At 35.7% G+C, this 25,998-nt stretch overlaps 1 protein-coding gene across 3 annotated transcripts in view; it reads right to left on the bottom strand.

Annotated features, from left to right (window-relative positions):
* Nucleotides 1-25,998, bottom strand: part of EXOC6 (exocyst complex component 6) — a 222,641-nt gene that overhangs the window by 97,434 nt on the left and 99,209 nt on the right. For 2 of the 3 annotated variants that reach the window (XM_039230230.1, XM_039230232.1), the window contains exons 12-17: nucleotides 25,568-25,639; nucleotides 20,586-20,683; nucleotides 13,483-13,588; nucleotides 9,163-9,272; nucleotides 2,653-2,764; nucleotides 1,979-2,113 (exon numbers count right to left, since the gene is read on the bottom strand). In XM_039230230.1, coding sequence (XP_039086161.1) covers nucleotides 1,979-2,113; nucleotides 2,653-2,764; nucleotides 9,163-9,272; nucleotides 13,483-13,588; nucleotides 20,586-20,683; nucleotides 25,568-25,639 — 633 coding nt within the window. The remainder of the gene's footprint in view (nucleotides 1-1,978; nucleotides 2,114-2,652; nucleotides 2,765-9,162; nucleotides 9,273-13,482; nucleotides 13,589-20,585; nucleotides 20,684-25,567; nucleotides 25,640-25,998) is intronic. The other variant, XM_039230231.1, reaches the window with a different exon arrangement.

Below are 25,998 nucleotides of genomic sequence, written 5' to 3'. Positions count from 1 at the left end.
ACTATACTATAATTTTAGGAGACAAGCTGGGTAATTTATAATATAGCAAGAGTAGAAACACAAGAACTCTTGGGGGTGCCTGGGTGACTCAGTTGGTTAAGTGTCCATCTTCAGCTCAGGTCATGATCTCGTGGTTTGTGGGTTTGAGCCCCGTGTCAGGCTCTGTGCTGATAACTAGCTCAGAGCCTGGAGCCTGTCTTCGGATTCTGTGTCTCACTCTCTTTCTGTCCCTCTCCTGCTCACGCTGTCTCTCTCTCTCAAGAATAAATAAAACATTAAAACAATAAAAAAAAAAATAAAAAAAGAAAGAAACATAAGAACTCTTTAATAAGAAACTTGGGGGGTGCCTGGGTGGCTCAGTCGGTTAAGCATCTGACTTCAGCTCAGGTTGTGATCTCACGATTCGTAAGTTCGAGCCCTGCGTCGGGCTCTGTGCTGACAGCTAGCTCAGAGCCTGGAGCCTGTTTCAGATTCTGTATCTCTCTCTCTCTGACCCTCCCCTCCTCACACTGTCTCTCTCTCTTTCTCTCTCTCTCAGAAATAAATAAAAAAACATTTAAAAATTTTTTAAAAAAAAGAAAAGAAACTTGGAAAGGGCTATGAGGTTAAACTAGCCTGCCTGTTTTAAAGAGAAGAGAAGGGGGTCACCTAGGTGGCTCAGTTGGTTAAGTGTCCGACTTCAGCTCAGGTCATGATCTTGTGGTTCGTGGGTTCAAGCCCTGCATCAGGCTCTGGGCTGACAGCTCAGAACCTGGAGCCTGCTTTGGATTCTGTCTCTCCCTCTCTCTCCCCCTTTCCTGCTCACACTCTCTCTCTCTCTCCCAAAAATATGTAAATATTTTTTTAAAATAATAATAAATAAATAAAGATAGATCAGGGGCACCTGGATGGTCAGTGGGTTAAGTGTCTGACTTCCGCTCAGGTCACCATCTCACAGTTCAAGAGTTCAACCCTGTATCAGGGTGTCTGTGCTGACAGTTCAGAGCCTAGAGCCTGCTTCGGATTCTGTTGTGTGTGTGTGTGTATCTCTCTCTCTGCCCCTCCCCTGTTCACATGCTGTCTCACTCTCAAAAAATATATAAACATACAAAATTAAAGTAATAAATAAATAAGAGATCAGGAAATGGTTTGCATTAGTTTAATAAACTATTCAATGAAAAAGGGTTTATATTACTAGACTAAATCAGTGTCTCATGTATATGACCCCCAATCAATAAAATTATAAAATTAATGAAATTATTTAATCTTCTATTCTGCTTAAAACAACCATTAATTAATCTTTCGGGATGTCCTACAGTATTGTACAAACAGAAATCTTTCCATTCAGAAAAATGTAGGAATTCAGTAAAATGAACAAGGTAATACTCATTTTTCTTCATATCAGAGCCAATAAAGAATGTAAAGCCAATTTTACACTTATCTATCTCACATTTTTAATTTCCAAACACACACGTATACACATTACATATAAAATGAATTATGGAATTGTGAGATGTTAATGGGAATTCAGTTAGTATTGATTTAGCAATACTGAAAAAGTCTTCAAAACATGAACAAAATGTAATATACCTTTAGAAAATCAATATATTTTTCTCCATTTTAGTAAAGATATTTAAAATGCCAAAAGGGAACTGACATTTATTTGCTTTTTGTCGGGAGTGATTATCTCTAATTTTCAATTGTTTGGAATATAATGGAATCAAGTATATAATAAAAATTGTCTTCGATTTTTTTTTTTAAATGTTTATTTATTTTTGAGAGAGAGGGAGAGAGACAGAGTACGAACAGGAAAGGGAGACACAGAATCCAAGGCAACCTCCAGGCTCTGAGCTGTCAGTACTCACAGACTGTGAGATCATGACCTGAGCCGAAGTTGGATGCCCAACCAACTAAGCCACCCATGTGCCCCTGTCTTTGATTTTTAAAAGTTTGCTTATAGTGATGGAAATAAAAACTTTTTGGTCAGATTTTTACATACCTTAAAAGTAGAAAGCCCATAAAGTCTTGTGGTATGAACAGTCTCCTGAGAAATGTTGGTGATGTTAGTTATAAAGTCCTCCAGGTACCTGCAAGCTTGTTCCAGGTGTGCTGTGTTGATTATGATCTGCACCAGCTAGAAAATACAAAGTATGTCTGATGAGATGCAGGTTACATGTACACAAAACCATTTGGTTTTTTAACATGGATTATTACTTCTAGCAATCGTGCCATTTTTGTACAATTATAGCTTTATACGATACAAGGGATTATCTGATTTTAAAAGCCTGCTGCAAATACTATAAACACTATCACTTAAAAAAAAAACAAAAAACAAAAAACCAAGAGTCTAACTGCCAGTTGATTTAAAATAACACTTAAAAGTATTTTTCCAAATTTTATATATTTACCAATTAAAAAAATGAGTATTTTCACTTTTCATGTAAAGTCTGGCAATCATAAATCTACGTTCTAACATCATGAACTGTCTACCATATTCTCCATGTAAATATTTTCCCCTCACATGGTTTGAATTTACACCAACAAAACAAATCTACTCCTACTAATAAATTTAAAATAGAAAGCCAGTTTTACAGGATGATGTTTGGCAATACTTCATAAAAAATTTTTTCATATAATGAAACATTTATCTATTATTATTTTTTTTAAACTTACCTCTGTCAAACCTATATGAGGTTTTCTAATAAGGTTCAGTAAACAGCTACTCAAAGTTCTGGTCAGCAGGAGATTTGTAGATTTTCTAAGCATATCATCTATTTCTGTTGAGCTAAAGATAAAGACTGATTATGACTTAGCTTTCCACAAAGGTATGGTTAGCTTCCTAAATAATTTAACACAGTTTACTAAAATAATTTCCTCTACCTCATTCTTTTAGATCTTTAAATAAGTTACCCATATTTATTAAATTCCAAAACTCAATTCTGTCACAAAAGGGACATTTTCAATAAAGTTGAATGTTCATTTATGGCATAATTTAAATGTATTCAGTTAACCACTAGAGTAAAACCATTGGGTACTTAGTCTAAGGAAATAAAATTATTCTTAAATCATGACTCCACTATGGGACACTTTCAAAAGCACTTCAAATACAACCACAGCTAAAATTATTATTTTTTAATGTTTTATTAATTTTTGAGAAAGACAGCATGAGTTGGGGAGGGCGGAAATGGAGGGGGATAGCGGATCCAAAGTGAAGCAGGCCCTGTGTTGAGAGCAATGAGCCAGATGTGGGGCTGGAACTCACAAATTCTAAGATCATGACCTGAGCTGATGGACCTACAGCTAAAATTATTTTTAAAATGCAAATTGACATGAGCTCTTTCTAGACAGAATTAATTACTAGATTTAACTTTAATATAATTAAGCTATCCATTTCCATAGAGATTTTTTAAAAAGATTCAGAGAAATAAATGTAATTACATATGCTAGTTTTAATTTGGTGTAAAGAAAAAAACCCTCTCCAGTATTTCTTAACATCCTAAAGATTCCTACACTAGCACTAACAAGACTTTTACTTTCTAGGCCTTTAATTTAAGTAAATAATGACTTCTTCATATATATATGGATATATATAGCTTTGTTATCAAAACAGATAAGCTGTCTTCAGGCCAAGTTTTCTCAGTCTCAGCATCATGAACACTTTAGGCAAGATAATTCTTTGTTGTGGGGCTGTCCTGTGCTTTGAAGCAGCATCCCTGGCCCCTACCCACTAGATGCAAGTAGCACCCTTTCCTATAGTCGTGACAGCCCAAAATGTCTCTAGACGTTGCCAAATGTACCCAGGGGAGGGTAAAATTACTCCATCTGAGAACCACTGCCCGAAACACAGACTAAAATTTTAGCTAAAACATTTTAGCTAAATGTTATTTTACTAAAACATTACCCCTGAAGCAGAAATATTTACTAGTTTATTTATTTATTTATTTGTTTATTTATTTCTAGGAGAGAGAGAGAGACAGCATGAGCAGGGGAGGGTCAGAGAGAGAGGGAGATACAGACTCTGAAACAGGCTCCAGGCTCTGAGCTGGCAGTCAGCACAGAGCCCGACGCGGGGCTCGAACCCACGAACCGTGAGATCATGACCTAAGCGACAGTTGGACGCTTAACCGACTAAGCCACCCAGGCGCCCCACTAGTTTATTTTTTTAACTGCAAATAGAGCAAAATTGGACAAAACACAGGTGCTTCTCACTATTACTCCAATGTTTTTAATGCAGTCACTCTTTTCAATACCTGCTAACCCTAATTCTGGCAGACTTAAAAAGAGTCTTTCTCCGATTTTTTACAACTAAAATCAAGACTTCCCAGACATGCTACCAGGGCTTTAGGGTTTCTTACCATAAAACTCTCAAGCAGAAAACACTTTCTAATCTACCAACAGTGTCCTAGAATAATCAATGGACTCACCCTAATAAAAAAGAGGTGGTTGCTTACTCCTCTGGTTTCTTTTCTAACACACTCAAATTATGCTTAAACACATTTTCAATAGCATACTTCTCAGATGAAGTATAAAATATCCTGAAATACTTAGGATAGATAATTTCCCTGAACTCCCTTGAATGTTGAGTCAATGCATACTTTTTTTTTGAGTAAAAGTGAAGAAAACCTATCAGCACCTACATCCTCTTTGTGCCAACAAGATTTACCTGACAATGACCAGTACTGCCCTTATTACATTTTTATCCCATTTGAGCATTTTTTTCCCTTAACTCTTTGTCCTTTGAGCCTATAACCTGTACTCTTTTGTACTACCTTTTTAAAAAACATTTCATGGTAATTAAATCTGAATTATAATAAACCTCCTAAAATATTTTACAGCTTAACCTCTTATGCAAACTGAAAATTTCTTAAAGATCATATTAGGTCCAGATGTTTCCTCTGCGATCAAATAGTTGAGACTTTGAAGTCTCTTCATGAAGTCATTTCATTCTCCAGTCCTACTTTTATTCAGATATAAAAAGAAACCCAAACATTTGTACTACAAAGTTCTAAAGAATCTTCTGGTTCTAAAAATCTAACTCCAAAATATGTTTAAACATAACAAAAGAGCTTTAAATCCAGAAAGTGATTTTCCCCGTAACTTTTTAATGACAAATAAAAAAACAAAGGAATTCTAATAGCTCAGTTTCAGGTCACAGATGCAAATTTTTAAAATAAAAATATGTCAGAAAGCTGATAATCTAGAATAAATTTAGATTTACACATTTTTAAAGTAACTCTGTTGCATCTGTCTCTGTAGTCTGAACTGTTGATTCACTAACAAAATGAAAATACCAATGTATTTAGCAAAGCATAATTTTTAAAAATGTAAACATAACTCTTGTTGAATGAAGAACTTATTGTCATAGTTCATTAGAATGACTAGATACTGAACTTACAAAAATAACAAATATTTGTATCAGAGATAGAGGGAAAAAATTGACAACCTTTTCTGCTGTAGCATTAGTCCACAACATTGACCTCCTAGAAGGCTAGGAATTCACATACGAAACAGTAAGAACTGAGGTAACAATTCTAGTTCTAGTCCACCAGCTGGGAGGCTTTAGGGAAAATTATACATAATATTACAACTAATGACTTTTATCTTTGGTGTTCTAAATGCAATAAAGAATCATATAACAATTAGACAGCCAATGTGTCTTCTCTATAAATAAAACAGAATTCCAAACTGCTAAATTTCTATATTTTCTACAGTTTAACAATATCTTAATTAGATATCAGTCCTATTTTTCAATAACCAACATTTAGATTAGATAATAAAAGCTATGTGTTAGGACCATGCAAATTGTATATACTACCAATTAAACAATGTTAAAGTACTCTACATTTAAAGTAAAAGATAAAGGGAACCAGTATTACAGATTCAAGATTGCAGCTTCAAGAATAATTCTCAAATTTAACACTTGAGCCAAGTTGTAGGATGACTTTAAAGAGATATTTCTTGTTTCTCCCTTTCACTTGCATGTTTACCTCCAAAGAACAGATGAATGCATGCATCATTGTTTCCAAAGATGACTATCACCAGAAAATGTTTGAGAGCTTCACCTAAAGGTGGTCAAACTGTTAAATTCCCTCAACTTCTTCATCTATTTATTCACAAGCATGGGTAATATCAGACTCTTTGTTTATGTTCCTCCCTCTTCATCACCACTGATCCTGTTTCAGTCTTTCTTCACCTCTCTTCTTGAACCACTGCCTTCACCAGTTCAGCACGACTATTTTTTTATCCCCCTCTAACCTATCGTCCACATAAGGTCAGAGTAAACTTTCTAGAATATCACTTTAGTAATAACATTCCTTCCTTAAAAATTCTTCAACAATCCCCTGATGCTTACAAAATAAAATATTAACACTCCAAGCTCCAGTCTCACATCTAATATTACAATATCCCATCCTCTCTGAAATAACTATGTGCCTATCATACGCCAGGCACTATACCGAGTGCTTTATACACCTGCATTACCTCATTTAATTCTTGCAGCCACCCTATGAATTATTTCACTCATTTTACAGATGAGGAAACCTGCCCAAAGTCTTACTACAACTAGTGAGTGTCACCATCAAGATTCAAACTAAGGTCTAAGTTTGAAGCTTATATTCTTAACCACTGCATCATACTGCCTCTGTCCAAATCAGAAAGTTAAAGTATTAAATAAAAAACAAGATAGGTATAAATTACTGGTGGCTTTCAGACCATTTGAGCTCTGCTATTGAAAACTACCATCATAATCATTTGTTATTTATCCTCAGTTAATACTCCTATATATCCATCAGTTTACAAATGACAGACTATATGGTGTGTATTGTGTTGTGCAATACAGAGAACACAGTATCTTTAGTGAGTTTTATGACTGAGGTTAAAAGCTAATGTCTTTAAAATATACCTTTAGAGACTCTGGTATAAGAGATGGTAGAGTATTATGAAGTTTAAAGCATGGTTCTTAAAGTTTAGAATGCATCAGAATTACCCAGAGAACTTGGTAAAACCGAGGGCCCCACCCTCAGCAGGTCTAAGGTAGCATTTCTAACAATTTCCCATGTGATGCTAATGCTGCTGGTCTGGGGACTACACTTTGAGAATCAGTGGCTTGTGAAAAACAAACAGTACAACAGATGCCACGGATTAGGTATTTGTCTTCCTTTCTTTTCTTTTCCTCTCAAACTCATATGTTATTCAGGAACAAAAATTAAGAAATCTTTTAAACCATCTCTATTCACAAGGAAGAAGCAGTAGAAGACCCAAGGTCAGATACTTTTTTACCTTGGCAGAGCACACATTTCTTCGTCCATTTATTTATATGCTCTTTAAATCTCAAATCATGTAGCTTACAATAAAAGACACATACAATAAAAGCAGCTGTCATTGTTCTGTTTCAGCTTGAAAAACAAATGTTATACCTGAACTGTCTTCATGCCTTTCTTATAACTTAAAATTCAGAAGAGTCTCGCTCTGAAGGATATTTCCTGCTATTCAATATAGAAATTAAGAATGGAATTCAGAGAGGGAGACTATAAAGCCAGCATCACTCCTCTCTCCAGAGTCTATTTAGAAATAGAAATATGTGACTATAATGCATGGTCCATCTAGGTAGCTGGAACAAGGTGTGGCATAAAGATTAATGTTCTTCTAATATTAACTGATTATTCCTTCTATGCCAGACACTTTCCTGATATGGGAGTCTTAAGACCTATTCCTTCATCCCAACTCTCATACTAACGAGCTGGGTCATTCTAGGTAATGGAGCCTCCTTGAGCCTCAGTTTCCTTATCAGCAAACCAGGGATAATATCACATTTCCCAACCTCATTAATGTAGGGTATTGCTTTCATCACACCAGATAAATGGCATCCTCTAGTCTAAAGTCAAGTTGGCCACAGCTACCGGCAGTTGCTGTGGTGCTCTTCACTACTATACCAAATTGCTACAACATTCTTTACATCTACTGATTTTGTTTGAATCCTCATTTTAAACTTAATTAAGGAAAAACAAAATTGAGAATATCAGTTTTTTGACAAGTGAATAACATAAAGGAGGGATACTGTTTAGCTACTGCTAACCAAACAATAGAAAAACTAAAATACGTAAGACCTAAACAACTAAAGAAAAAGAAAAAAGAGAAGAAATATTGATAAACAAATTTAACAACAAATCCAAGGTATGAACCTTATTTGGACCCTGATTCAAACATACCAGCTGTAACAGCCCAAGTGTCCATTGATAAGATGGATGAATGAATACAGAAGATGTGGTGTATATATATAAAATAGAATATTATTCGGCCATAAAAAAGAATGAAATCTTGACATTTGTGAAAGCATGGATGAAAACGTAGAGTGTATAATACTAAGTTAAGTAACTCAAAGGGAGACAAATACCATATGATTTCACTTGTATGTGCAGTTTAAGAAACAAAGGGATAAAGAAAAAGAGGCCAGAAATAGACTCATCTACAGAGAACAAACTGGTGGCTGTCAGAGGGTAGATGGGAGAGGGAATAGGTGAAATAGATAAAGGGGATTAAGACTATACTTAGCATGATGAGCACTAGGTAATGTGTAGTTGCTGAATCACTGTATTGTACACCTGGAACTAATATAACACTATGTATTAACTATACTGGAATTAAAATTTAAAAACTTAATAAAAATTTTTTTAAGGAAAACAGTTGCAAATTGTTATTAGCAAACAAACATACTAATAATAAAAAGACATCTTGAGGACAATCAAGAAAACAGTGATATAGACTAGGGAATGGATATTATGGAATAGTGTTAATTTTCTTAAGTGTAAAAGTTGAATAATGAAATGCCTTTATTTTTTTAGAAATACATAGTGCTTCTAGGGGTAAAATGTCATTATTTCTGGAATTTGCTTTAAAATGCTTTGGCAAAAAAACTTAGAAAATATGGCAAAATGTTTATCATTTGTTATGGATGATAAGAACACAGGAGTTTCATATCCTATTATCTCTATTTTTATGTAAGTTTGAAGATCTACATGTTAAAAAATATAACATCAAATTTATAGCAGCTTAACCCCATTGTCACTAAAACATCTAAGCTTTTCCAATGAGATAATAATCCATTAAAGAATCTAGGCCTGCAAATCAAGTGTTAACGTTTCACAAAAATGGCTATGATGAAGATACATTTATTAGTAAACTTACCTCCGGTGTAGTGACTCTGAAAATTTAAGGCTAGCATAAATAAATTCCTTGACTTGAATGTAAATATGAGGCACTGACTGAGACATAGGAAATTTCTTTGGGAAAGGCTGCTGTAGAAAGAAAAACAAAGTTGATATTGTTTTTGAAATTTTAGAAAAAGATATTCTAATCACCTAAAAATGTAAAATTGCTTTTACACCTGAATAGGAAATAACTGCATCTCAAAGTCTACTGTTACATTTCTACATTATGTTTGAGATTTTAAACAAAACCAAAATATTTCTGAAGAAAATAAAGTGACAATTTACCTGTTTCTTAAATCCTATTATCAGACTTCTAAGAAGCAGAGAAAGTATATACCAATACCACTGTATGTTCTGATGAGAAGTATCCTGCAGAAGACATCTAGCTGTCTGTTGCTTTGCATTCATAATACAAGAGTCAGACTGGCCATGAAAGTTATGGGCCATTTTCCTGGCTCAGTATCATCAATTAATTCTAAGAGTTCCCTCACTCACCTTCAATGAAGGCTTGACACCAACAAGGTATCCATTTCATTCAGTAATTCCTAGAATACCTTACAGCAGCACAGCCAGTGGTTTACAGGGTGCCTTTTGGCTAAAGTGCTTTACCAGCCAAAATCTACTAGCAAACTCTCAGTTTCCAAAAGATAAATTCTCTCCAAGATTTCTACCAAAAGCTCCTATTTATACTTAATCAATTCTAATTTATACTTCCATCTTCAGATTTGCTGCAACCTAGTTAACCAGTGAAAGTATCTTCACCAAGGTGACTAATGACCTCATAGACGTTCAATCCAAAGGACTGTGCCAGCTCTGATGTTGCCTGATTTATCTGAAATATCTGACACAGTTAGTTCCCTCCTGCTTCCTCTTCTTTTTTTTTTTTTTTAATGTTTTTATTTATTTCTGAGAGAGAGAGAGAGACAGCATGAGCAGAGGAGGGTCATAGAGTGAGGGAGACACAGAATCTGAAACAGGCTCCAGTCTCTGAGCTAGCTGTCTGCACAGAGCCCAACACGGGGCTCGAATCCACAAACTGTGAGATCAAGACCTGAGCAGAAGCTGGACGCTCAATCGACTGAGCCACCCAGGTGCCCCAGTTTCCTCCTGCTTCTTAAATGATCTTTCCTTCCGTGGCACCCATGCCTCAAAGATTTTCCTCTTATTTGTCTACCTTCTCTGTAGCTCTCCCTAGTCGTCTACTCATCTCTTAATTGTTATGCCTTAGGGTTCTAGCCCACATCTTGTTTTTTTGTTTTTTTTGTTTTTTTTGTTTTGAGAGAGAGAGAAGAGAGAGAGAGAGCGCACACAGGGAGAGAATCTCAAGCAGGCTCCACACTGTCAGCATAGAGCCCAATGTGGGGCTCAAACTCAAGACCTGTGAGATCATGACCTAAGCCGAAATCAACACTTGGACACTTAACCAACTGAGCCACCCAGTTTCCCCACCCCTCATGTCTTCTTACCACACATAATGCCCTTGGATGATCTTGTCTAACCTCATGACTTTAATCACCATGCAAGTACCAGTATCTCCCAAATCTATAACTCCAGACTAAGTCTCCTGAAGTCCACATTCATATATCTAACTGCCACTTGAACACTTCCATTAGGCTGGGACATTTGGGACATAATCAGTAGATCCAATCAATTACCATCCTTTCCTTCTAAATCTGTTCCTCCAGTGTTCCCTATCTTAGTGAATGCTACTACCCTTTAAGGCAGAAACTCGGCTATTATACTTGATCCCTCTATCTTCATCATCCCTCATATGCAAATAATCACCAACTCCTACTGTTCTCCACATCTAAACATCTCTTATATCAAATTACATGGCCATGACTCCCACTCAGGTCACCAATCTCTCTTACCAAGATAACAGCAACAATTCCAATTCCCTAGCTGGTCTCCTAGCCACTAGTCTTACTCTTATTCAGTCCGTTCACCACACATTAGCCAAAGAGATCTTTGCACAAATCAGATTATGTTTTTAGTGTTTAAAACCCTGTTGTGACTTCTCAATAGCCCTCAAGATAAAGGCTGAACTCTCTAACATTGTTTATAAGGGCTATGATAGTCTGGTCCTTTCTACTTCTTCATTTTCATTTCTTGATTTTCATCTCTTGGACTTTATCAACTTTGCATTTTATATTACAGAATTAGAGCCTTTCTGCATGCTGCTTCCTTTATCTTAGAGTGCCAAATTCTGTGAATTGTAATTTCATGTTTACCCCTCTCTTGACTATATGCTGCTTGAAAGCAGAGACTGAAAAACTACCAAACAGCACAATACCTAGTAGATGAATGATAAATATCTGAATGAACAAAGGTATTCTTAAGTGCCTCCAGCAGAAGGAAACGTACAAGTGACTGCTGATGACACAGTCATACACAGTACTGTCTCTTCAAAGCTGGTAGTTTCAACCTTTCCAAATTTAGAGACTCAATCAGGAGTATTACAAAACCAACCAAACAGTTGGCATTCTTTAAAATCACCTGATGATAATGTAAGTGCTAACTCACTTCCAAATTATGCTTCACAGAATAATGAACTCAATACTATTTAAAAGGCATTTCAGCTTTAAGAACTATTTTAATGACATTAAAGACAGAATATAAAAAAGTTCTAGTTTTAGCCAGAGTTCTAATCAAATTAGCATAGTTATCTGTGAAAAGACAGATCTTTGCATATACATTCAGTCTTGCTTCCTGCTCACCTATACTATACACTGAAAATACAATTCAAGCTATTTCAGAAACAGTTTTACATCTTTTCTAATGGTTTTAAATAAAAATTATACTCAAATTAGGAGAAAACTGAATATATAAACACACAACTAAAAGAATGTTACTACATAATTTTATGAGATTTCTTTTTCAGTTTGCACATGTAAATTTTCCAAGTGGCTTTTATTTTAACATTAGTTCTTCTTTTTAAGAAGTAATATATGAACCAATGAATACAACTCCTAATGAGCTTAATCCCAAGAGAAACTGCATATATTGGAAATACCCTACAAGCAAAGTCAAACTTCCTTTTAACTATAAACCTGCTTAGAATGATTTAGTATAATGAGAAAGGACATTAGAGATTATTTAGTTCGACATTCTCATTTGACGGATGTGGCACAAATGCCTAAATAGGGTAAGTCATCTGCCCACAAGCCATAGGCAGAGCTGGCATGTGAACCTGGACCAAATCCAATGTTCTTTATATAGACGCTATAGCCTGAACAAACTTATTACCAGTAACTAAAACAAAATAAAACCAAGCCACAACATGTAGAATATTCTGGTCTTTTGTGTGCTTTAGAATACAACTATTATGTATATGCAATGGCAGTCTTAGCTATAATCTAAAAGCTATGCATTTAATTACTTGGTCCTATATTTAGTGACTATTATACATAATATGCCTAGTTTATATATATAGAAAAACAAAAATTTAGTCACAGTTCACACAATTCACTGAGAATTCACTCTTGTTCATTGTGAAGAAATGAAAACAGAAAAGGACTAAATTATAAGGAGTTAGACAATAATAAAAAAGTGTAAAGAGAAAAAAAAACTAGAATAAAAGTGACAGTGAAAGGAAATATGATACCATTTTCTGAGGAGATCCGATCCTACTCAGAGATACTAGTAGGTCTGAGTTTATGCTGATGTGCAGGGATGAGCACACATATGCAATCATGTGTGTTCCCACAATACGCTACATCCTGGTCTATTTTCTTTCTCTGTCCTGTCTTTTGTTAACACATCTTGACTCCAAAAATATATATTCCTATTTCAGGTGAAAAAATCTACAGGTGGCAATTGCCTTCAAAAACCCCTATTTAACTAAGATAAACTTTTTGCAGAAGGGTATTTCTAGAAAAGAAAACACAAAATAAGATCTTCCACAGTGATGAACATCTCAGATAAATTCTCCTCTCTTTCCTGGAATATTCTTATTCCTATAATGTATTTAACATTTATTTTATCTAATTTGGAATCTGTATAATGCTACTAATACCTGTCCTGGGAATTCACCTAACATTTGGGACAACTGCTCCTAATTTCTCCAGGAAAATCCCTTCTTAACTTCACAAAAACAGTAGTAGTAGTAGTAGTAGTAGTAGTAGTAGTAGTAACATAATCTTTAACAGTTAACAAAACATAATTGAGTTTCTCAGATAAAACCATAACAACAAAAGCCTCAAAAGAAGCCACTCTCACAATGTCAGGTTAATATTATATAGCAATAACTATCATGAATTTATTTCAGAAAATTTTTAAATTAAAAACTAGCTTATACCTTTTCAAGGTCTGGATCTTGAAAGGGAAATTTACTGATGACTACTTTATATTCTTCTTCATTAACAACAGGGATGGGGCTGTAATTATCTTCTTCAAAAATGTCCCTGTTAAGAAAGAAGAGAGAATTGAAAATAAAGTATTGAAAATGTATCACTGGAGTGATATAGGACAATACTTTTTTTTTATAAAGCAATTACCAAAAAAGTATTTTCATTAGTCCATTAAAATTTGAAACAGGAAAACACTGCCTACTCATCCAGAATTCTAAAATTTAATACCAAATAAATCTTGTCCCTCAAAATTTATACACAATCTCTTCTTTTCACTTGTTTTAGATCCTCTCAGCACTTCAGTTTTAGTTTTTCACTCTAGAACATTTCTTAAGATGCACAGTCTGAACAAACTCATTCTCTATGACTAAAAACAAAGCCATGAGTATTCCAATTGTATTTCCTGATAGGGACAATTCTCAAATTGTAAGTCTTTTCTCTCTCTCTTCTCAGCTAGATCGTAAGTGCCCTGAAGATGAAAACAAGGCTTTCTATTTAGTCTTTTCAAAATGCTGTATTTACAAAAGGACCTTTTTATATTTAGTAAAGTAAGACAATTACTACTCATCCAAGGTCCATGCACTCTCCATGTGCTCACACAGCCCCCTTGCAAACTGGCAGAGACATATCACTAGTGTGGGCCACTGGGTTGAGAATGGACGTGACAGGTGCTGCTTCAGGTCTAAAGCATTTATGAGCTAACCGTGTGACTCTCTTTCCCATGGTGACAGGGGAGACAACATGTCAAGAATGTGGAAACACAAATGCAAACAGCCTAGATCTAGGACTATAAGATCCAGCAGGGATTTCTGTGTGAGAAACAAAATGTCTACCCATCCAGGGTGATACCGGGCACTTTTGTTACTAGAGCATAACCCAGACTGTCCAAATATACCTGCTGTCCAACCATTAACTTTCTTTTAATCAATAATTCAGCTTGACTAATATTTATTGAGCACTTATTGTGTGCCAGAATTTGGAGTAATTGTGATGAAAATTCCCTAATTCATGAAGATAAAAACAAGATGTTTGTTTTCAACCTAACAGAGGAGATACAGACATGAAAACAAATTATTTTTATGATAATGCATTATACATAATAAAAGAGGTGCAAGGTTCAGAAATAGCACAAAGGAAGAAATGATTAAGTTTATCAGAGTAGGTGGGAGATGACCTCATGGAAAGTTTTACGGAGAAGCCATGCATTCTGTAGGGCCTTTCAAGATGAAAAAAGAAATAATTATTTTTTTTCTTTTTTGAAAAAAGAAATACTTCTAATGAGATTATAGAAGAGGGGTGCCTGGGTGGCTTAGTCGGTTGGGCGTCCGGCTTTCGCTTAGGTCGTGATCTCGCGGTTCGTGGGTTCGAGCCCCGCGTTGGGCTCTGTGCTGACTGCCGGCTCAGAGCCTGGAGCCTGTTTCAATCTGTGACTCCCTCTCTCTCTGACCCTCCCCTGCTCACACTGTCTCTCTCTCTCTCTCTCCTAGAAATAAATTAAAAAAAAATATTAAAAAAAAAAAAGAGATTATAGAAGAACAGCGTATCAGAAAGATGGAATGTAACAAGCAAAAGCTTAAGGGGTAAAAATGTATGAGTGTGGGAGGAAGTAAAACCACAGGTAATGCAGTACTATTACTGCATCAAGTAAACAAGAGACATGGTGTAAATGAGGCTGGCCAGGTGACAAACAGAGTCACCCAGATTTTATCCTGTAGGCACTGGAACACCATGAATAGGTTTTAGACAGACAATGTCATACGTCCACTATGTGGAGGATAAATTGGGAAAAGGACAATAATGAACACAGAGGCCAGTGAGAAAGACTGAAGAATGTCCTAGTGTGGAAAGGAGGGGGCAAAAACAAGAGCTTTAAGAAATAAAGTAAATACACAGGATTTGAAAACTAAATAAGGTTATGGGGGAAGGTATATTCGGGATGACTCTGCAGTTTCCAATCAGGCAAATGGACAAATGATGTATATGTCACCTCATCAGAGACATTTGCTGAGGTAAGGAACACAAGAGAAGGATATGATTTCGACAGTGGACGACTGATATCTCATTGATAAATGGGGTCTGAAGAATTGATGAGAGACTGGAAATAAAGGCACCAGTTTGTAAATCATGATGGTGCACAACATAGTTACAATAAGTCTCTGCTCGGGGTGGAGGAGGATTAAGATGATGTTTAGCTAGAGGCATCTGGGTGGCTTAGTCAGTTAAGCATCTGACTCTTGATTTTGGCTTGGGTCTTGATTTCTGCTCGGGTCATGATCTCATAATTAATGAGATCGGGTTCTGCTCGATGAAAGGCCTGCTTGGGATTCTCTCTGTCCCTCCCCCACTCTCCTCCCCTCTCTCTGTCAAAAGAATAAAATCTTGAACTGGAGGGTATTATGTTAAATGAAGTCAGTCACAGAAAGACAGGTGATTTCACTCAAATGTAGAATATGAGAAACTTAACATGATCACAGGGGAAGGGAAGGAAAAATAAAATAAAAACAGAGAGGAAGGGAAACCATAAGAGATTCTCAAACACAGAAAACAAATTGAGGGTTGATGGGTGTGGGGTAAACGGGTGATGAGCATTAAGGAGGGCACTTATTGGGATGAGGACTGGGTGTTATATATATATGAATCACTGGATTCAACTCCTGAAGCCGAGACTATACGACATGTTAACTAACTTAAGAGTATAAACAAACAAACAAGATTTTAAGAAAGAATTTAAAAAAGACACTGTTCAATTAAAATATTGTGAGATGGTTCCACTAATCCTTTTTCCTTTTTTTTTTTTAATGTTTACTTATTTTTGAGAGAGAGAGACAGAATATGAACGAGGAAGGCACAGAGAGAGGGAGACACAGAATCTGAAGCAGGCTCCAGGCTCTGAGCTATCAGCACAGAGCCCAACATGGGGCTTTGAACTCACGGACCTGACCTGAAGCTGGACGCTTAACTGACTGAGCCACCCAGGCACCCCAATCCTATTTCCTTTTAAATAGTATTTTAAATTAAGAGTTTAAAAGACAAGTTACACTATAGAAAACAAACAGATGGCTACCTGAGGGGAGGTGTGTGGAGGTATGGGTGAAACGGATAAAGGGAATTAAGAATACAATTAATTATTATCTTGGGGGCACCTAGGTGGCACAGTTGGTTAAGCATCTGGTTCTCAATCTCGGCTCAGGTCATGATTTCACAGTTCGTAGGTTCGAGTCCCTCGATGGACTCTGTGCTGATAACATAAAGCCTGCTTGGGATTTTGTCTCTCCTTCTCTCTGCCCCTCCCCTGCTTGTGCGCGCCTGCTCTCTCCCCTCTGCCCAAATAAATAAACTTTAAAAAAAGTATACAATTATATTGATGAGCGCTGAGTGACAGAATTGTGGAACTACTATATTGTACCCCTGAAACTAATATAACACGGTATGTTAACTATACTGAAATAAAAAAATTTTTTTCAAAGGCAAGTTACAGTTAAGAAACTACCAGAAGACCATAAACTACTTACTTTATACAAATGCCAGGGAATCAGTTAATATGAAAGGCGAGATAATTTAATGAATGGTACTTTCACATTCTGAAAATGCTCATGTGGTCTTCAAAGTGACTGTTTACTGAACTGAATTCTATAAACATTTACTGAGTTCCTGCTCAGTGTAAAGCACTATACTTGGGGCTAGGCAATCAAAAATATAAATATAAATAAAGCACTGGTGTTCATGATATACCTGGATATAACCATACACACATAAATAAACTATAATAGTCAGATTATAAATTCTGTCATGGAAATAGTCAAGTCTTAATTATTCAATACTGATGATAACTTTTACTTTTTAGCCATTGCTAGGTTGTCACTTCACTACTTGTAAAGTCAAAGTACATCTTTGAAGATATATAGGTCAGAGATAAGAAAAGCTTAAATTCTGCTACTTTTTTTTCCCAAAATTTTATTTTTAAGTAATCTCTACACTCAAAATGAGGCTCAAACCTTTTTTTTTAATGTTTATTTATTTTTCAGAGAGAGAGAGACAAAGTGCCAGCAGGGGGAGGGGCAGAGAGAGAGAGATACAAAATACAAAGTAGGCTCCAGGCTCTGAGCCTGACGCTTGAACTCGTGAACTGTGAGATCATGACCTGAGCCAAAGTTGAATGTTTAACTGACTGAGCAACCTAGGTGCTCCCAACATGAGACTCAAACTTAAAACCCTGAGATCAAGAGTCACATATTCTACCTACTGAGCCAGCGAGGCACCCCTCTACTATTGCTTAAAAATCAAGGCAAAAGGCGTGATCTAGAAGGGTATTAAAAGTAGAAGTAAAAAAAAAAAAAAAAAAAAGTCAAAAAACATTTGAAAATTATAGAAAAAATACTTCATGGTTTTCTCCCATCTTGGGGGACAATCTCACTACTAGAAGTCTCATGATAATGAATACAGCTGGCTCAATACAAATGTATCAACAATTATAAAACTTAAAAACTCTTCTAAAGAGGGCAAGTTATTAACATCCCTATATGCAAAGATTTTCTATCTAATGATACATTATATCACATTACATCACAACATATACATTACAGATTACCATCCATCAATAAACACTACCCGTATTTCCTGTTTTTCAAATTTTTTTTTGAATTTATTTTTTATTTATTTCTAGGAGAGAGAGAGAGAGAGACAGCATGAGCAGGGGAGGGTCTGAGAGAGAGGGAGATACAGACTCTGAAATAGGCTCCAGGCTTTGAGCTGGCAGTCAGCACAGAGCCCAACGCGGGGCTAGAACCCACCAACCGGGAGATCATGACCTAAGCGAAAGTCGGACGCTTAGCTGACTAAGCCACCCAGGCGCCCTACACTACCTGTATTTCTAAAATACTAAAGACCAAAAATCGTTGATGCATATCTGTGTTTCATCAAGACTGTCAAGTGTCCACGTGAGACAACATCCTGACAATATAACCCCTAAGAAATGTTAATACAGAAAGTGCAAATAAGAATTTATTTGGTTTATTTTAATAAAAGTGAAAATACCTTGTGAATGACTCAGATATTTTAAAAAGATTTCTATCACAGTATTCAGAAGGTCAACTCTGTAGTTTTGAAAACTGATGAGGCAAATGTCAAGCTGATGTTAAATCATTTAACATATTTTGTTTTAATCTCATTAAATATTATTGCCACATCATTTCTATATTTGGGTGACCTAGATGGAAGATCTCAAGATTTACTTTTTTTTTGAAAGAAAGAAAAAAGAAAGGAAGAGAGGGGAGGAAGGAGGAGAGAAAGAGGAGGGAGGGATAAAGGACTTTAGAATTAGGGAACAGATTTCTCTTTTCATGGCAATACAAAATTATATAGATTATAAAATACTTTGTCCATATCCTGCAGGCAAGTGATTAAAGCAAAACTAATATTCCTAATTAGATGCTTTAAAGACTTTTAATCTAGTTATGTTGTTTGTAAAAATAGCACTTTCTCCAAACAAAATTTATTTAAGTTTATTTACTGTGTATGTGTGTGTGTGAGAGAGAGAGAGAGAGAGAGAGACAGAAAGAGAGAGAGAGAGAGAGAGCAAGCAGGGGAGGGGCAAACAGAAGAGGAGCCTGACAGAGTCCATCGGCAGAGAAGGTCCTACTCAGGACTCAATTTCAGGACTGTGGGATCATGACCTGAGTTGAAGACCAAGAGTCAGATGCTTAACCAATTGTGCCACCAGAGTGCCCTTCCAAACAAAATTTAAAAGCCATAAATCTGTTTCTAATACTAAATACCTTTGAATACTTATAGCCTTTTTTTTTTTATTTTTTTTACAAATAGTTTATTGTCAAATTAGTTTCTACATAACACTCAGTGCTCATCCCCAAAGTGCCCTCCTTCATGCCCATCCCCCCCTCCCCCCCACATCCATCAGTCCTCAGTTTTTGTCAGCATTCAAGAGTCTCTCATGGTTTGCCTCTCTCCCTTTCCCCCACCATTTCCGCCCTTCTTCTCCCCCTTGGTCCTCCGTCAAGTTCCTCCTAATCCTCCTATACGTGCAAACATATAGCCTTATATCTATTATTTATTGGGGAAAACAAACTACAGAGATTAGAACTAAAAGGAGTTCAATTAAAAATTTATTATAGGGGCACCTGGGTAGCTCAGTTGGTTAAGCCTCCAACTTCAGTTCAGGTCATGATCTCATAGCTCTTGAGTTCAAGTTCCGGGTCAGGCTCTGTGTTGATAGCTCAGAGCCTGGAGCCTGCTTCAGATTCTGTGTCTCCCTCTCTCTCTGCCCCTTCCCCATTTGCACTCTGTCTCTCAAAAATGAATAAAATTAAATTTTTTTTTTTAAATTTCATTATAAATAGTTTAGCTGCTATGGAAAACAGTATGGCAGTTTCTCAATTTATTAAACATATATCTGCCATATAATCCAGCAATTCTACTTCTGGGTGTATTTCCTAAAGAACTGAAAACAGAAACTGAAACATATATTTATACATCAGTATTCACAGCAGCATTACTCACAACAGCCAAAAGGTGGAAATGACCAAATATCCATAGGTCGAGAAATAGATAAATAAAATGTGGTTATATACATACAATGGAATATTATTCAGTCTTGAAAAATGCATACATGCTACAACATGGATGAAACTTGGAAACATTATGCTAAGTGAAATAATCTATGCACAAAAAAACAGACAAACATTGTTATGAGTCCACTTACATAAAATGCGTATAATAGTCAAATTCATAGAGACAAAGTAGAATGGTAATTGTGGGGCCAGAAGAAGGGACTAGGGGGTTAATGTTTAATAGGTACAGTTTCAGTTTAGGAAGATGAAAAATTTCTAAAGAAGTATAGTGGAGATGTACGTAGTGTCACTGAACTATACATTTTAAAAAGGTTAAAGTGGCAAAACTTGTTATATATATTTACCACAATAAAAAAATAATTATAAGCATTTTTATTGCTAAATTCAAAATCATATAAGGATTTTTATATGCTAAAGTATATAACAAACTTTTTTATTACATTAAAGTTCCATGGATTTAGACTAACCTGAAAACTCCAGCCCATTTCTTAAGCAGTGTTTCATTGTATTGATCTCTTATTTCAAACAAAAGGTCAAAAAGTCGGTTCACTGGAAAACCATAACCCTAAAACACAACACAAGCAGATAAACAAGTCAAATAAGTAAACATATTCATAAGAGAAATGTTGGGAATATTGGAGAACTGTCTGAAAATGATCACTATATCATACTGTATTTCATTCCAACAGCATTAAAATAAGATATCCTTTTGACTTTCTACTAGGTTGCATTAGATAAAAAGAGTCTAGAAAGGCTTTTATGAAGCTGGAATAATTTTCCCACTTCTCTCTCTTTTCAGCCTGGATTACATGGTTAACCTTAAAAAGCATTAGAAGTCGGGGCGCCTGGGTGGCTCAGTCGGTTAAGCATCCGACTTTGGCTCAGGTAATAATCTCACGGTTCGTGGGTTCGAGCCCCGCATCAGGCTCTGTGCTGACAGCTCAGAGCCTGGAGCCTGTTTCAGATTCTGTGTCTCTTTCTCTCTCTCTCTGACCCTCCCCTGCTCTCGCTGTCTCTCTCTCTCTCTCTCTCTCTCTCTCTCTCTCTCTCAGAAATAAATTTTTAAAAAAAGCATTAGAAGTCAAAACTAGAGAAAAAGTTCAAGATTAGTGATCTGCATATATAATGGTATCTTGGGAAGTGGTCCCTAAAAAGGATAAAAGAAGAAAAGAGAATATCTTTTGTCTGAAACACAGTGGCTTCATTTTGCACCTTCAATTTAAGATCGACTTCACTGTACAGGGAAAATATACATCTTTCCATCAAATATACACTCTCCCCAACTGTATTCCTTTCCAAATTCATTGAAATCTTACCCATTTCAGGACCAAATATTTCTGTCCACCTCACAGATTTGTCCTTTTTCCCCTTCAAGTTTTCCCCCTTCTTTATTTTTGATCCTACTCCACTAGCAGGAACTGTTCCATGCATTATCTATTCACCATTGTGTTTAACTTCCACTAGTTCCTTTCCCTTGGCTAAATAAATATGTTAAATTACCCCTCATCTTTAAGCCAAGAAAAATAAGAAAAAACAGTAAGAAAAACAAAAAAGCTCTTCCTCAATTTGCGGTGCCTGCCAGCTGCCCTCCTTTGTACTCTCTTCATAGCCAAACCTACTACAATCTAATTCCCACTCCTCTTCCTTTAAAACTGCTCTCAATAATGTCACAGATTACCTCCTATATATAAAAGTCAGTGATCTCTCACTCTACAATTACCTTTCTCTTGAAACTCGTCTACTTTGAATTCTGTACCATGACTCACACTCCTTGTTCTCCTTTAATCTATGAACAGTTATTCCAGTTTTCCTTTATCTTCTATCTCCATCTTTCAATCTTTTCTTCTAGGTCTCTAGCATAATCTGAAGTCTACTGACTTCAAACACTATTTCCTCTGAGTATTCTGAATCTGCATCTCTATTACACCTCTGGAAACTCCAAATATTTAACTCCAACACTTGTTAGACATCTCCAAGAGTCTGCCAGCAAGCAAACACATCCAAGTTAACTTATCTCTTCCCTTTCCAACTAAACAACGTGTTTTTCCTATTTCCTCCTAGCTCTGTTAACAGTTCTACCATCAATTCAGTTATTAGGAAAGAAATTTGAAAAACATCTAAACAACCCCACACTAAATATATCTAACCATTTAACAAATCCTTTTGATTTTACCTCCTTCACAAATCTCTTTCAAATCTATCATTCTTCTCCATCACTCACTGTCTCTTTTCCAGAAGTATCATCAGTGCCACTGCTTCATTTTGCTCCTCCACTTCTCTTGCCTACACCATTGTAAGAGCCCCCTAAACTGAAGTTTGAACCATCTGTTTCTTTCGGCTCAATGTATTGCCAAGACTCCAAAAATTATCATTTAAAAGTGCAAATCTGATCTTGGCACCCCCCAGGTTAAAAACTACAGAAGGCTCACTAAAGTCCCACAAGACTGCCATAATCTGGATCAAACTACATTGTCAGTTGCATTACCACTATTTGCCCTTCTTTGCTCACACCCATCTTCTATCACCATACTATCCCTCTATCACCATACTATCCCTCTATCTACAGTTTATACATGCTATTTTATTTCCTTTGTGATTCATGCCCCTTTCTTGATATGTATTTGTTGAACTCAGCTTTTAAAACCCAACTCACATTTCAACTTTCTATACGGGCTTTCCCAACCTACAATTAAAGTCAGACATTCCATCTTCTGTGAGCCCAAAGGTTTTTAATATATTGCTATATTAGTATGTCTTATACATCTTACCTGTTTAAACCATAAAGTTCTTGAAGAATTTTTATGTCCCTATTGTCTTACTGATTTTTATGTCTCTATCATTTTATACATCATCTAGCTACTAGCACATAGTGGGTGCTCAAAAAATGTTAGTAATAAATCATAAGTGTTTACTTTTGATTTGCTTAATATATTGTAAGCAGAATATATGTGTGTGTGTGTGTGTGTGTGTGTGTGTGTGTGTGTGTATGCTGGTGTTACTTTTTAATGTTATTGTTTAGTCAGCTTTGTTTTAATAAAATCACACATGAAAAGAAAATTTTCCTTAGGGTGGCAAAGGGTCAATTTTAAAAACTAAATATTATGCAATGTTTTCTAGTTTTTATGAAAAGACCCTCCCCAATTCTTTAGTTAAAATGTATAATTTGACCACACTGTGTAAGACCTACCTAATACTCACCCTGTCAATTTTCAGTGGAATGAAAATACTGCAGGATTTCTGAGTAAGTAATAAGAACTGGTTTGTCCTCCTCAATCTTATTTCAAAGCAGTATACTTACAAGGGTTTGTCCACCCATCACTGCTACTTTTTAATGCCTCTATTACCTGAATATTGTCTATTACTCTTCTCTGATTCTCTAGAGAAATTCTTGGAACCATAGCAAATATTGTAGATTCAGTTGTACTCAAAGTGCCAACTCAAGAACAGTTTGTTATGGCTTACCAAGAGATAAGGAGCTTGCATCAGAATATAAATCAATGACGCTAATCTACATCAAGAAAGTCTTGCTACAAAATACATGCCAACTGAGCTAAATTTTGTACTTAGTCATGTAGTTGATTTACATTCTGACAGAAGTTCCTTTATGTTATAGATCCATAATGAACAATTTGTGGACTGGTAACCATTTCCAGACCAGTGAGTGGTATTCCCACCATGCTTTGAGTAGCAATGTTTTTAGTTGTTAAGGTAGCAAAACTCCCTCAAGTTATTTAGAGACAGACCTGAAAAAATTAAGGTGGTCTCAAATAAAACTTACCAAGATTTTTTTTTGCACAGAAATCAATATTACAGATATATTTGTCACAAAACTTATGAAAACAAAAAATCCACATTATCCTGGTGTTACAGTATAAGACATAGAAAAGCTGTAAGACAATAAAATAATCTACTAAAGGAACTTGTAGAATCTTCTTAGGTTTAAGAACAAAGTTGAAAACTATTATTCTAAGATGGAAAAACTCTTATGATGAAGCAAATAGTTTAAATTAGCATTTCCCAAAGCATATTATATGAAGCTCTATATCTACAAGATGTCATATAGGGGGAAAAAGATTCAAAGGTCAAATATACAGGGAAAATGCTGCATAAGCACCTTCCTTTTGGAATCATATGGTATAAATTTGCTCTGAAGAGGCTGTTAGTGGAGAAGTCTGTTTTACTTCACTTATTTCCCAGATGTTTTGATCACAGAACTCTTTTTAAAGTAACATCTATTATCACACTTTGGAAAATGCCAATCTATATTTCATGAAATGTTATTCCAACCATAAAAAATCCCTTAAGTTTAAACATGAAAACAATACAATCAATTCCTGACCATCTGTGATCAGGTAAAATGGACAAGCTTAAAACTTTGATACTGAAAATCACAAAGGCACTGAGTTTTGATACAATTCAGTTTAAATCTTATTTTTAAAATTTTATTTTTTTTTTTAATTTTATTTTTGAGCAGAGAGACAGAGCACGAGTAGAAAAGGGGCAGACAGAGGTAAACAGAATCTGAAGCAGGCTCCAGGCTCTGAGCTATTAGGACAGAGCCCTATGGGAAACTCGAACTCATGAACTTAGTTAATAGCAAGGGCGGAATATAAACTCAGGGTTTTGTGTGACTTCCTAAGGCAGTGCTTGTATCTTCTAGTTTCTAATTTTTTTAATGTTTATTTACTTTATGAGAGAGAGAGAGACAGCATGAGTTGGGGAGGGGCAAAGAGAGAAGGGGACAGAGAATCTTTAGCAGGCTCCAGGTTCTGAGCTGTCAGCACAGAACCTGATGCAGGGCTCAAATTCATGAACCATGTGAGATCATGACCTCAACCAAAGTCAGAAACCTAACCAACTGAGCTACCCAGGTGCTCCTGTATCCTCTAATTTCTAGTTCACAGTTCTTTTCACTATAACATGTACTTTTTTTTAACTACAAAAATCTTTATCTAAAAAAGGAAAATTGAATCTATTCTCTCTGAATGACCAATATTTTAAAAAATGACAGGGGTGCCTGGGTGGCTTAGTTGGTTAAGTGGCTCAGGTCATGATCTCACAGTTCATGGGTTCAAGCCCTGTGTCGGGCTCTGTGTTGACAATCAGAGCCTGGAGCCTGCATCCGATTCTGTGTCTCCTCCTCTCTCTGCCTCTCCCTCACTTGCACTCTATCTCACTCTGTCTCTCAAAAACAAATAAATGTAAAAAAAATTTTTTTTTAATAAATAAAAGATGACAATATTCCCTGAGCTCTTTCCAGGCTTCATAATCAGGAAGGTGGGGAGAATGAAAAATCTTGGGTAATAGGGAATATCATATATAAGCAAACATCTGGTTATTACTAATTTACCACCACTAATCCATAATAAAATAAATGAGCATGATCTATATTTTGTAAATCTTTAAGTGCTCAAAATAGCCATAAATTGAATGTTATATTATCACCCACCTGCAAAGTATCTGCAAATAATACAATGAGATTCTTCAACTCCAGAACAAGATCAGGATCAGTACAATAAGACTGGGTGAGAGAGGTGGAGGGGTGGAAATACAAACAAAAACAAATATAAACCAGAGTCATTTGGTTAAAAACAAATAAAACCTGAAAACTTTTCCTTTAATATGCCAGACTTATAATAAATTTAAAATCTTATTAGTTAAATCCATGGCTGGCTTTCTCTATTCAGTAAAAATTCTTAGGGAAAGACCATAACATAATTATTCTTTAATATGTTAGAAAAAGTTATAGTTCATTGGACAAACAAGTGTATAAAGAACCTACATTCACTAAACTATTTGTAAAAAAAAAAAAAGAATCTACATTCCTGATAAATAAAAAATGTAGTATATTTATAATCTAAATACTACATAAGCTAATAA

This window comes from Hyaena hyaena, unplaced genomic scaffold (genome assembly GCF_003009895.1).
Source record: "Hyaena hyaena isolate Hyena2069 unplaced genomic scaffold, ASM300989v1 scaffold_44, whole genome shotgun sequence".
NCBI classification, from domain to species: domain Eukaryota; kingdom Metazoa; phylum Chordata; class Mammalia; order Carnivora; family Hyaenidae; genus Hyaena; species Hyaena hyaena.
Note: the sequence above shows the minus strand (reverse complement) of the source record. Positions and strands in the feature narration are given on the sequence as shown.